The sequence below is a fragment of the Centroberyx gerrardi genome, chromosome 11 (assembly GCF_048128805.1).
Source record: "Centroberyx gerrardi isolate f3 chromosome 11, fCenGer3.hap1.cur.20231027, whole genome shotgun sequence".
NCBI lineage: Eukaryota > Metazoa > Chordata > Actinopteri > Beryciformes > Berycidae > Centroberyx > Centroberyx gerrardi.
Window position 1 is genome coordinate 31,620,652 of NC_136007.1, and position 14,598 is coordinate 31,635,249.

A 14,598-nucleotide genomic window follows, 5' to 3' on the forward strand; every position below is an offset into this window, starting at 1 on the left:
TTTCATACCTAAAGTTACCTGTCCTATAATACTTACCCTTCATAGGCTACTAATAATTATTAATCTTGAATGGATCGTGTAGAACATTTTCACAAAGTCGTGGGGGGATTTTTGTTGTGTCCCGGGTTGCACGAATGCCAGGATGAAATGTTTGGCAGAGGGGAGAAGAGTATGTTTTGTCAAGTTCGCCACAGAGGAGAAAAGAAAAGCCTTATGGCTTGCACCCATTCGACACAATAAGGCAGATGGGAAACCGTGGTCTCCCAATAGATATTCAAGTGTCAAGCCAACATTTCGTCAAAGGTAAATTTATGTTTACGTTTGTTTATGTTTAATATCTATTTAATATGCTGCAAACTACCAGTATGACAAGCTAGCATTAGTAAACGGGGGAAGTGTTGAAGTGGCCTGTGTGCGCCTACCCCAGCGTAGTGTTAGCTAATGTTAGCATCTATGATGGAGTCAAGGGACCATACCAGCCTGAAAACCTATAGCTACACTTTTGACTCATTGCCTACATTGGCTCATATTATTGTGGAGCACCTGTGCACTGTGTGCCGATTCAGTCTATGAGCATACCCATTCATTAAATGCATCTAAAAGAAATTGTGCTGACACAGAACAGATTCAGATAGGGGGTTACACACATCTGGCAAGTTTTCTGACTTTGTCTCGTCTGTACTACTATACTGTAGACTGAAATTCAATGAAACACCACACATGCTATTGACCCAGACAGATCATATGAGGTAGATAATGATACATACATTATTTTACTAATTATTTTACTAAACCAGTGTAGACAATGAGGCAAAAGTGTATTTAGGCTATTATGGTGCTTTAGATGAAAGCAATATTATTTCAATTTATATCTCTCACTCTGTGTATAATGCGTTTATTATGCATCACTAGTTATTTGGACTACTGAATCACCATGTTGCCTTTTCTTTTCAGGGCAAAAAAGGAACCAAACCAAAAAAACAATTTTCCTTTTTCAAAAAAGAGCCAAGTGTTGGTTGAGGTAAAATGCCCTCTGATCCAAGCCTCACCTGCTGATGCCGTCAGTCAAGAAACAATTGACTGTAACCTTTGATCCAACTCAGCACACCTACCATCTCAAACATGGCCACAGGAGAGGTTACCAGTGGGGTCGTCGGGGGCGTTCTTTCGGGGCTTAAGCCCTGAATGTTTCAAGATTAGCCCCTGATCAGGAAATATTTAAGTCAAGTTTTACATCGTTCAAAATTTCTGTCGCCTCTCACCATCCACGCTCCATTATGAGCACTGTCTGCAGAGATCCGCCCCGCACAAGAGTGTGGGGTAAGTTTGATTTAGTTGTTTTACGAGATGGCTTTAAAATCCAGCTTTGGGTGCATCGAGGTACATGCCAGGACACAAATTGAACTCGCCTGTCTACGCTTGTTATACGTGTGTTTGGTAGGGGGCTCTGCCAATCACTGTCATGTAGTTTGAGTTGAACTAAAGGAATACATTATGGATTCTTTTAATTGGTCAGTCCTGGGTCTAGGTCAGAGGAAGCAAGTTAGTGTCAGGAAAAGACAAAACTGGATACATGGATCTAACCCCAACCCTACGTGATACGTTTGGTTGAACAAGTGATTGATTATCCATTTATGGAAAGGCAGCAAAAATCAGGCATTTGTGTGGTGGCGAGCTGACTACCATAGCGGCCAGACAGACACTGGAATGTTGGCTTGGACCGACACTTGGCTGTTAGCTTCATGGTTAGATGCCTACAAGCTACAGCTAAAAACTCAGTATAATATTGGAAACAAAATGTCACTATTTCTCTCCAGTCTGGTTAGACAGTTAGTTACTGCAGTCCGGGCTTGTCAGGTTCATCCTCCCATTCAGCTCTATTCATGTGGGCTGCTGAACATTACATGCAAAGACGAATGCCCTTCACATGAAACATCTATATTATTGTCAACTTCAGACATTGTTTACCGTAAATGTGAGAAAATATGTTTAAAAATTACATTATGAATTTGTGCCTCTGTATATTTTACTAATGCATAGTAGACTCCTTCAGCCATTCACAATGGATTAGGCTTTTCATGATGATCTTTGTGACTACAACTATGATGTGGCTTTTAAAATATCAGCTTCCTAACAGAAGGAAATTACAGGGGCTTGCTTTTAAAATAAGTTATGCTTAAAGTTAAGTTTCCATACCAAACAAACCAAAGTAGCTTGCTATCAGGTTGTAATAATATTATGAGTTAGTGAAATATATAGAAACATAACCTTTGATTAAATAACTCATTGGATTAGGATTGGATTTGATCTTTGTGTTTTTTACAGTTAAGAGACTGATGAGGAGTGATGAGCACATACTGAAAATCCTATATATTTAAAGTTTTATATATTAATGGATAACTGTCTCTCTGTTTATATTTTGCACAGCTTGAAATGAACAAGAGAGAGGAGGAGAGAGAAAGAGAGATGGGGGGAGGAGAGAAATAAGAGGAGGCAAGAGAACAATTCAGGGGGGCAGGAGTGAGGAGAGAGACGGCAACAGATAAGACAGACAGCACACTACAATATGCTTTATCACTGTAGGCCTGTACAGACTGCTGCTCAAAGTGTTTACTATGCTGCTTCATTTACACTGATGTATGTTCATGTCAAATTGCCCCAGATTTATGTATTTTGCTGAAAAGGGGTGCGCCATCAAGCCTACTCCTTTCAATTCCACATACTTTGAGGGTGTGCTTGTCCCTGCTGCCTCTAGATTTTTCAACAATCACATGGTTCCTGCTCCTTCCACTTTACTAGAACGGGGGTGATCTAAAACTTCACCTAAAACACAGGTAAAATTATAGGTCAACATAATAGATATCAGATATTACCTTCACAATATACATCAAGGTATATATGTTTCTTTCTGCTATCACACTCCATAAGCAAAAATAACAAAGGATAATTATACACCGAAAGCAGAAACCTTCCCACAATGACATCAGACACCCATAAATACTGTCGGGACAGTATAATAGACACCCAGCAGTACTCTTTAACACATGTGGGAAAACCAGGAAGAGGTATGTATGGTTTGTTTGTTTATTCTATGATATAATTAATAAATGTTATGAGATGGACCAGCATTCTATGTGTCTGTGTTGTTTGTGACAATAAGTAACTAACTAGCATTGGTTCATCCAAATGTTTGTTCAGTCCGAGACACTTATATCAAAGGAGTTTGGACCATTTATTGCATATAGACATACAGTTGTATTTGGCTAAAAGGCTCTGCTCTTGAGGATGCTCCCCAATGAATCCAAGCAGCATGCGTGAGATTCAGACATATATCATTCAATATATGAAAGCCATAACATACAACCAGACATAATTCAGAGATAGCTTGCACAACATCCTATGTACAACCAACAGCAGGAGGAGGTTGGGGAGGTGGAGGGAGTTTTGCAGCAACCTGGTCTATAGGAGCAGTGGCAAGGATCAACAGCAGAGTGAGAGTGTGAGCTGTCAGATTTATGAAGTAAAATTTGAATGTGATTTGTGATTGAGAGTCAGCTGATACTGATCAGCTGGATTGTTGTTTGGATAGGACAGCTGATAGCCGATCAGCTGACTGCGGGCACGACTTGAGTGTTCTGCCTGAACTAACTGGAAACAGTTAGGGGCTTGTAGCACTGTCATGAATTGTTCTAATTGATGCTTAGTCATAGACCATCTACATACATTAAGGTGATTTCACTCACTCAAGTAATACATCTAAGTAATGCATATATGCCGTCCAGATTGCATTAAAATAATGATGTACTAGATTACATTACCAGCATTGTCCTTCAGTATTAATCACGTCCAGACAGCCAAGCAGGATAAAATCCCTGTGGTCCTGAGGCAAAAATGACAATCACCAGACCTTCCCTGGTGATACTAATGCCGTCAAGAGAGGGGGAAATCCAGGGACAGTGCCAGCAGGGGATTGTCGCGGAAAACAGGGACTTCTGGTCACCGTAACAAATTTTTTATTTAACCTTTATTTAACCAGGAAAGTCCCATTGAGATTAAGAATCTCTTTTTCAAGGGAGACCTGGACAAGACAGGCAGCAGCATAAATAAAAACATAATTACAGACAGAAAACACAAAAGGAGACAAAATTACTAACCAGGTAAATTAAAAACATTGACATCTTAAGGAAACTGCCTCTAATTCTTTCATTTTGGATTTAAAAGCATGTAATGAGATTAATTCATTGAGTTTCAAGTCATTCTGCAACATATTCCATGCCGAGGGTGCAGAATACACAAATGCCCTTTTTCCAATTTCCGTACGGGCATTTGGGACAGAAAGCAGAAAGAAGTCCTGAGAATGCAAAGAGTATTGTCCGGCACTTTTCTGCGTGATAAAGACACATAGGTAGTATGGGAGCAGACCAAGAGTTGCCTTATATATAAAAGTGTACCAATGACAGAGCCTATGGGTCGCCAGAGCAGGCCATCCTACCTGAGAGTATAACTCACAGTGGTGAGTCAGAGCTTTACAATTGGTAATGAACCTCAAGGAAGCATGGTAAGCTGTGTCAACCATATGAAGAGACTGAGCAGAGGTATGCATATATAAAAGATCACCATAGTCCAACACAGATAAAATAGTGCCGGCACCAAGTCACTTTTTTACATTAAAAGAAAAACACAACTTATTTCAAAAATAAAAACCCAGTTTTAGACATAGACTATACATAGACTATAGGTTAGTTCTGCAGTTGCTCTGTGAACTCTCCCCTGGTTCTGTGGATGCCGCGATGTCTCCTAAACAAAACTTGGAACAAGAAGCAGAAATAATGATCATACCTGCAAATTAGTCCATAACAAAATCTAAAAATTGAAATCAGAGTTGCGAATAGTGAGCTAATGGGCAACTAATTCGATTAGCCACCAGCAAAGCCTTGCACTTACCGAAATAATCTGCAATGCTTCTTGTCCTGACCGTACCATGATCAGTTTCCATGATGAATAAATTGTCAATAATGTGGATATTACAAGATTTAATTTAACAGTTAAACAAATTAACAGTTGTTACTGCATTATGAAATTAGCTAACTTTAACTGTAAATAAATAAAGCTTGCGTCTTTTCCACAGACCGGAACTACTGTTTGAGCAAAGGATGATGGGAAGGGCTAAAACTGACTATCCTCAGTATCTGTGCTGCTAACATTTTAGCTGTAGGTGACCCCCCACACCCACTACCCCAACCCACCAGTTGACTGTTGGTCTCTCTGTGTCTCTGCCAGAAGCCTCCCCGGCTGGCTGCCTCCTCCATGGACTACTGGAAGGACTGGCCGCGGGCGGACTCCCCGTACTCCCAGGCTGGCTCCGAGCCCCAGGGTCCCCCCAGCCGGGCTGACACCCCCCATAGCAGCCCGTCACCCCTGGGCCTCGTGTCCGGCCTGGGTCCCTTGGGCCCGCTGCTGGTGTCTGGCTCCACTGTGGCCACCACGGCCAAAACTCCCAAGCTAGCCGTGGCGCCGCTGAAGCCAGAGCAGTACGAGTTCTATATGTACCAGGAGGTGGACACTCAGGAGCTGACTCAGCAGGTCAAGGACAAGCTGGCCAAGAACGGCATCTGCCAGCGCATCTTCGGAGAGAAGGTTTGCCCCTGCCAGAACTAAACCACCACCACCACATAATGTTCAGTGGTGTGACAGTGTGCTACCAACTCACTCAGCTCTCCTCCAGTTGTCCTTTTCTTAAAGAGTAGTGTCACAAAATAGGTTTTTACTCCTCAGCCTTTCAAATGCTGTAGTGTGAATACCTTAGTACACGTTTTAAAGTATGCATGTGGGACTTTACCACCTAATACAATTACAGCCTTTGTGATGACTCTTCTGAATGCCCTTGTCAGCAGGAACATAGATACAATGAGTCGGAGCATGCATGCGGTTGTAACATGAGTAGTGTGATTATACATCAGAATGTCGTTCTCCTCTGACTCACTCTTAATGTTGGTGTGTATGTGGCTGCCTGTGTGCTCTTGAGCATGTGTTGTGTGTTACAGGTGCTGGGCCTGTCTCAGGGGAGCGTGAGCGACATGCTGTCCCGGCCGAAGCCCTGGGCCAAGCTGACCCAGAAAGGCCGAGAGCCTTTCATCCGCATGCAGCTGTGGCTCAACGGAGAACTGGGCCAGAACGTCCTGCCTTTACAGGGCCAGCCGCAGGGTAGGCACCCAGCATGACCACATACATACAGCACAGAGGTGACACCAGTTGCAGAAGCAATCTTTATTTGCAGTTATACATTACTTTTCCGACCACGCATTGTGATTGGACGAGGGAAATTCTTATGACTGCAATGTATAAATTTGTGCCTTATAAATCCAACTGTATCACTCTGCCTTGAACTATGAACTATTATGGAATGAAGCAAGCAACGAGGAAGGCCAAAATAAAATCTATCTTAAAATGTATCTTTGTTTAAAGGTGCATTAAGTAGTCTTATCAACCTCTATTGGCGACCAGTAGGAATTGCAACAACATTGATAGACCGTATCTCCTCCTACACAAGTCTCTGGCACCGGCTCTAGCATTTTGGGGGCATCAAGCGCAAATGTCTCAGGGGGCCCCCTTGGGGAGAATCAGCACAGCGGTGTTGAACATTGTGTTGTGTTTGCAGGTCAACGGAAGAGCTTTTTGCTCTAAATCAACACAACAAGTGTAGAATATTGAGTGCTGTATTTATTTTCAAGTAACACAATAAATAGCAGCGCTGGTTCTTCCATTACACACATCAAGAAGTGTGTGGGGGCCCCCTCCCGCCTGGTGATGAAGTCACTTATTATAAGTCCACCATGTTGTTTCATTATTTAAACTAACATTAAACATGCTTTTAATAGACTGAAGGGTAAGTGAACTTTAGCTAACATTAGCTATTGATAGCTAACCAAGACATTACTTGGAAATCCACTTGGAAAACCCCTAATTCTGCACACGCAGCAAACTGTTAATGTTGCCACATAGCAAGCTTTTAGCTTTTTTTTTTTTAAACGTTTATGTTTTGAAGCAACCACACTCGTCAAGATCATTCATTCAAAAGCAACTTTACTCAGAGAACCAGTTCCTTAAATACTACAGTCTAGAGCGCCCTCTTCAGGCATTACATAAAACAACATATCAATACATCTTCCCTTTTTTCCATTAATACTGATAATAGATATAACGCTAAACATGTTTCTATAAACTGAAAGTAAACATTCTTTGACTGAGTAAATGAGGAGCTCTAAACCCCAGACCTCATAGTGATACCACATATGACAGACAGCTTATTATCACCCACCGTATTTACCCCTAACGGTATAACATGCTAACATAACTGAACAGTGCCACCTACATTATGCATCCTCTTTAATCACACATAGCTTTATACATATCTTACTCTCCTTAGCAGTACTATGCCTAACCCCATGTCCCGTTCTTTGTCTTCAATCAGTCTTTTAGGCCTGTGAACCACTCTACGCTCAGGCTTCCTGGGAGTTTCCCTTTTCTTATATGGTGTGTCCTCAGCGACCTGAGGGCAGATTTCACCTAATATCTCAGTACCAGTGTTGAAATCCATCTCAACCGGCTCAGCCCCCTCTACAGTGCCCTCAGATCTATCCCCTAGTCCTGTCTCGACTGATGACGTGCCAGGCACAGCCAAGAGGTGTCGTCTGTTCCGTCGCAGGACATTCCCCTGTTCTGTCTCCACTTCATATTACCTAGGAGATGTTTCCCTCAGTACTTTAGCCATTGTGCCCCACTCACTCCCACTTCTCACTCTGACTATATCATTCTCTGCTAGTGGTGGCAGCGGTCTGGCAGACTTGTCATAGTTCCTTCTCTGTCTTATCCAGTATTTCTCCTTCCTGGCCTCTGCTTTGTGGTCCCCTCCCACTAGATGTTCTGTCGATGGAAGGCGAATGCGCAGTTTCCTGCTCATCAGTAGTTCTGCTGGGGACCTCCCACACTCCAGCGGTGCTGCTCTGTAGTTCAGAATGGCCAAGTAAGGATCCTCCTTGCTTTCTATAGCCTTTTTCAGCAGTCTTTTCACTATTTGCACTCCCTTTTCCGCTCAACCGTTTGACTGTGGGTAGTGAGGGCTCGACGTCACGTGTGTAAATCCATATATCCTGGAAAACAAACGGTATTCTTCACTGTCAAATTGTTTGCCATTATCAGATACCACTGTCTTGGGAATTCCATGTCTGGAGAAGATTGATTTTGTATGCTTGACCACCTGCTTCGCCGTAAGGTCTGAAAGAAGAGCAAACTCTGGGTAGTTTGAGTGGTAGTCTACCACCACTAGATAGTCTTTGCCACTTAGGTGGAATATATCCGTTCCCACCTTACTCCATGGGCCCTCTGGCCTGCTGTGTGGTAGAAGTGGTTCTTTCCTCTGTTGATATCTGTGACGCTGACAGGTTTCACATCTCTGTACTACATTCTCAATGTCTCTATTCATATACGGCCAATACATTACTTCCTTGGCACGCCTCTTACATTTCTCTATGCCCAAGTGCCCTTCATGTACCAGCTTGACCATCTCTCTTTTCATAGAGGATGGGATGACTACTTTAGTTCCCTTTAGCAGAACACCATCCACAACACACAGTTCTTCCTTGAAGTACTCATATGGTTTGTTCAACCTCACCTGTCCTGGCATCTGTATCTTTGCCTTTACCTCCCGCAGTATGTCATCCTTCACAGTTTCACTAGCCATTTGTGCCCATCTTTCCTCTGAAACAGGCAGCTTGGCCCTCACTGCATTCACATGTACCTGCACGTCATGTTCACTGGATCTCGTTCCTGTGTCACTCAGACTTGCCCTTGACAGTGCATCGGCTACGATCAGGTGTTTGCCTGGTGTGAACTCAAAAGTTAGGTCATACTTTTGAAGTCGTAAGGGTAGTCTCTGGAGCCGTGGTGGAGCATCGCTGAGGCTAAATGTACTGATGGAATTTCTCGCACCCAAATACAGCACCCAGGGTCTCCTTCTCTATTTGTGCATAATTTGTCTCTGCGGAGGACATTGTGCGAGAAGCATATGCTACAGGAAACCAGTCACTATCGTGTTGCTGTAGTAATACAGCTCCTAGTCCATCCTTTGATGCATCCGTGGACACCTTCACTGGTTTACTGGGGTCATAGAACTTGAGTACTGGCTCTTTTACAAGGCTACTTTTCAGCCATGTCCATTCGTGCACATGCTTGTGTGCCCACTGCCATTGTTTTTTCTTCCAGCAGACTCCTGAGTGCCTTAGTGTTTGCTGACAAGTTTGGGATAAACCTGCCCATATAATTAACTAAGCCTAGAGTGAGCTAGAGACTAGCAGTTCAGTCTTGTTTGTTGGTTGTGGCATCTCCTCCACTGCCCTTGTTTTCTCAGGGTCGGGCTGAACCCCCTTTCCTGACAACTTGTCACCCAGGTATGTCAGCTCCCTCACTCCAAACTCACACTTCTTCTTGTTCAGTTTGAGCCCTGATTCCTGTGCCTTTTTCAGAACTTCCCTCAGCTGGGAGTCGTGCTCACTCTGGGAATTGCCCCATACTATCACATCATCTAAAAACACCCCCACTCCTTCCATGCCTTCAGAGATCTGGGAAACGGTCCTGTGGAATACCCCCGGAGCCGAGCAGATTCCAAAAGGCAGTCTTAAGAAACAGTACCTTCTGAAGGGGGTATTGAAGGTACAGAGTTTTGTGCTCTCCTCCTCCAGTTCTATGTGATAGAACGCAGATGAGGCATCTAGCTTGGAGAAATAACTTGCACCTACCATGCACCCTAGGATGTCAGCTTTAGTGGGCAACCTGAAATGTTCTCTTTTAATCCATTTATTCAGGTCATTTGGTGCCAAACACAGCCGCAGATTTCTATCTTTCTTTTCCTTTATCACTAGTGAGTTGACCCACTCTGTAGGTTCCTCGATTCGTCTCACAGTTCCCAGTTCTGTCAGACTGTCCAGTTCATTTTTTTATCTGTCCCTCAGTGCAAATGGCACTTTTCTGGCTGGGTGAATGACAGGTTCTGCATTTTCTTTGAGCTGTATCTTGTGTTTACCTGGGAGCTTCCCTATGCCTTCAAACACTTCTGGGAACTCTGTTGTGATCTCATTGTGCAGCTGAGTCCGGCCCCTTGGCTTGGTGGCTAGCTGCGCTGCTTCCCTGTCAATAACGTGCACTCTCTCCCTGTTAATAACATGCACTCTCTTTATCAGCCCCAGCTTCTCACATGCTCGTAATCCCAGAATAGGCTGTCTTTCCTCCTTTACTATAGAAAACAGTGCATGAACCGTTTTCTCTCTGCATTTCAATGTCAATCTGCACGTACCTTTGGTGGGGATTGGCTCATCATTGTAGTCGTACAGATTCTGCTTCTTATGAGAGATTTTTGGTTTCTTCCGTAGTTTAAGGAACTCTTCCCATGGCAGGATGTTCGCCTGGGCCCCTGTATCCATTTTCAGTGCCACGGTTGTGCCATTAACATCCAGATGCGTAATCCATTCATCATCAGTGGTTTGATCCTTCACCACTCCTATGTAGATACGCTGATCCTCTTCGTCACTGGTATCCGACTCTCCACTGGCTCCTTGCTCCTCCACAACGTGTAGTTTCCTTTTAGCATTGCAGCATCTGGCGAAATGATTGATGCCACCACACTTCCTGCATCGTTTTCCAAATGTGGGGCATTTCCTTGGTACATGGATATTGCCACAGCGCTCACAGTCAAAAGTCTCTGCCACGGTCTCTTGTCGCACCGCACGTGCCCCTTTTGCCGACCGTTTTCCTGCCCTTTTACTGCTTATAGCATCAACAGTTCCATCACCCTCGCCCTCAAATGTCCTTAGCTGAATCCTTGCGTTTTCTGAAACTTTGCAAATATTAACTGCCTTCTCTAGGCTCAAATCTATCTCTTTGAGGAGAAGCATCCTCACCTTCTTATCTCAGACTCCAATCACAATTTGGTCACGTATCATCGAGTCACGCAATGTTCCAAAATTGTAGTCTATTACGGAAAACGTACCTCTCATAAGTCTCATTCTTCCGTGGTGTGGAATGTGCTTCGAATTTAGCGATCACAGCTTCATAATTGTCTTCTTCATCTTCATCCCATGTGAAGGTACTGAAAACATCCAATGCTGCACGTCCCGTGACGGTTAGCAACAATGCTATCTTCCTCTTGTCGGCGTGTTTGTCTGCACCAATCGCCAACAGATATAGTTCAAAACTTTGCTTAAAAACCTTCCAGTTTTCAGCTACATTGCCAGTCAATATCAACTCTGTTGGCTGGCGAATGGCATCCATCTTTCGACTGTTTATGTGTTAGCAAAAGATCACCTCACTCCTGGTACCATGTTTTGAAGCAACCACACTCGTCAAGATCATTCATTCAAAAGCAACTTTACTCAGAGAACCAGTTCCTTAAATACTACAGTCTAGAGCGCCCTCTTCAGGCATTACATAAAACAACATATCAATACAGTTTAAACGTAAGACAGAATGACATTTTGCGCCCATGATTGTTAAGATGCGCCAACACAATTTCTGTAGCTGTAGCTTTTCTGTAGCCAAAAAGCTGGCATATTTTGAACATAATAGAATAGATTTGAACATAATGAAACTGAGGTATTGATGAAGGCTTTTGTCTCCTAAAATATTAGTTTTTGTTTTTTTAAACCTCTAGAGTCAACAGGCCCTCTCTGGGGACCCAGATGCCATGCCTTGTACATTTTTTAATAAAATTTTAATTTATGACATTTGAATTTAAGATGAATTTATGAGTTTATGATAGCACGATTCTGTTTTTTTGCATTTGAAACCTGAGATTTCAGACTTTACAGCAGTACTTGAATGTTGCATTTCAGCCATTTACAGGCGGAGCTAGGCTTTTTCGAATCATTTGCATGGTCTGGCCCTATGGCAATAGAGGCCATGATATGGGGATGAGGATGGAGGCCCATCAATATAATAATGCGGTGCAATTATAATAAGTGACTTATATCATCACCAGGTGGCAGGGGGCCTGCGTAATGGAAGAGACGGCACTATCTGGCGTGGACCTAAATTTACTGAGAAAACACCCTAAACCAGTGTTGGGCAGAACAAATCTTTCGGTGAATCCTTCATAATGAGTCACTACCTCAAAATGAATCGGGGTTTTCGCGTTTTTTCCTTAGATTGAGCTATCAGTCTTCATAACTTCCGGGCAATGTCCTGTGTCCCGTACCGCATTTAGAAAAGAGAGGGCAGGGCATGCTAATTTGCTAGTATTGTGAAGGGAGTCAATGCAATACATGCATGGTGACAGCACGTGCCAAATCCATTTAAATTGTATTTATTTTATAATTTTATCATGCCATTTTAATTATAACCTACGAAATCATGCAAAGTGTTCTATTTTAAATTTTACTGGTTTTGTTTGTCTATTTTATATGTTGAGACAAACACTATAATAGTAATTTTCTAATTGGTGTGTGTGTGTTTGTTATTAAGAAAATAATTTGCAAACTACAAAAGTACACTTTTATTTAAGATTATTTACAATATTGCTTGAGAAAAACTAAAACGTTAGTTACACCAATATGCAAAACAATTAACTACCAGCCAAGCTGAAAACTGCAGCCGCGAGCCTCATCAAACACCGCAGACACAGTATCTGCAAGCTGTCCGAGACGAGCAGCATCTCGAGCGTTTGATACTACTGCCATGTCGAGTTTGAGTTTTCAGTATACAGGCACAGGAACGAGTCGTTCAACAAAGCAGTATCTAAGTATGGCAAGCCCCAAGGGGGAAAACCAGTCGGCGCACGACTCAAAACTATACAACCGCTTAATACAAGAACATACACTAGGTTGTCATACCAACACAAACAATATTGTTTGTGTTTTCAGTGAAAACATGTCTATCAACTTAGCATCCCTACAAAGAAACAGTAGTTCTTTTGTGGTAAATTACCGCAGGCACTGTGTGATTTGCAGGCTGTCGGCGACGAGCAGCAACTCCAGCATTCAGTACCGCTGCCATGTCGAGTCCAGTATTCAGTATACGGGTTGCTTATGTACTGAAACTCGAAAACCCGAATTAACGGCTCACTCAACAATGTACTACTTCCTCAAAGAATCTTTGTTTGTGAAGGTACATGGCGGTACTGTGGCTCACTGTAGCATGTACTTTGATCATTTACAGAAGCCATTGTTCTCAGTGCATATGCTTGAAAGAGAGCGGGTGGGGAGAAAGGCAACTAGCCGGACTTGTTCAATGAACTTTGATGGAAACCCGGAAGTGGGAGCAACCAGTACGTACCACTACAGACTTGGTATGTTTCGAGCTCGAGAAACTTTCGTTCAAAATGATTTGTTCGCTCATTTTGGCCCAGCACTAGCCTTGGATTGGAAGGAAACTAGCTAGATCCTGTCTGCCGTGTGCCATACGCACTCACTCATACACATACATTACATACATACATTAAAGACTTCTGTCAGTGCCCCTGACCAAGGCACTACCATTAGATGTCCACCATTTTGATAATGTGACACCTACTCTGGTGGCCTGAAAGTAAAGCACACTGTGGAAGCTTTTTGAAGTTATTAGATAACTTATAATAGTCATCAATAGTCATTTGAAAAATTCAGCACTGAACTTCAAGTCATGAAGACCCAATGGGGAAACAGTAGACTTCTACCACAATGGGTGCTTGAAGGCAGATACCAGTACCGAAATTTTTGTATTGAAGCTGCCAATATTCAAGATCAAGATATCTAAATTTGACCATTTCCCAAAAAATTTAAAGTAATCAGACCCTGGGACATTACAACTCTGTTAAATACTGTTAAATCTTCTAATAAAAATATGATCATGCATACTTGTGCAGAATCTGATCAGAATGTTGCATTAGAATTGAGGTGAAGGGTTTCCCATAGTCAACCAGAGTAGTATATAGTAAATATGTAATCAGTCAAATTGCATCATATCCATCATATCAGACTGGACCAGATCCCATTTGTAATATAAGGATGATATCAGCAAAACTATATATCAGACTTACCTTAATAAATAGTAATTTTGAATGAAACACTGGCAGAGATTTGGATCAGATCAGATGTCCTCTCTGGTACAGCCTGCAGGGCCATGACTTTGGTTTAGTCTGCAGCGGTACAGTTTGGTTTGGCTTGGTTTGTAATGGATTGAATCAAGTCAGAATTGGCTCAGGCTGTTTGAAAGATGAAAATATACTTGCTCCAAACGTATCCCTGTAACATCATCAAATTCAGGGACAGGTTGCTCCTAGACTTGATATAGAACTCAATCCAAAACAAAAGCACACGGCCACACCACTCACTGCTCATTACCCACGACACACACACCAGACATCACACAGGACCCGTTGGAGCCAATGCGACCGCAGACACGTTAATTGGATCCCAGCTAATTAAAGGGGAAGTGGGCTGGCGAGACGAGCAGTGGCCCAGCCAGAGGTACACTTTTGGGGAAGCTAGTTTTAAGTCTAGTTTTACAAGCTACCAGTTACTTCACATTGGAAGAAGTTGAATATTAATATATAGACAAATAGACAAATATAGT

At 42.7% G+C, this 14,598-nt stretch overlaps 1 protein-coding gene across 1 annotated transcript in view; it reads left to right on the plus strand.

The window, feature by feature from the left end:
* The window catches only part of cux1a (cut-like homeobox 1a), a 208,085-nt gene that overhangs the window by 173,332 nt on the left and 20,155 nt on the right, over positions 1 to 14,598 (plus strand). Inside the window, exons 20-21 of the mRNA XM_071909983.2 lie at positions 5,281 to 5,637; positions 6,045 to 6,204. Of these exons, the coding sequence (XP_071766084.2) occupies positions 5,281 to 5,637; positions 6,045 to 6,204 (517 nt within the window). The remainder of the gene's footprint in view (positions 1 to 5,280; positions 5,638 to 6,044; positions 6,205 to 14,598) is intronic.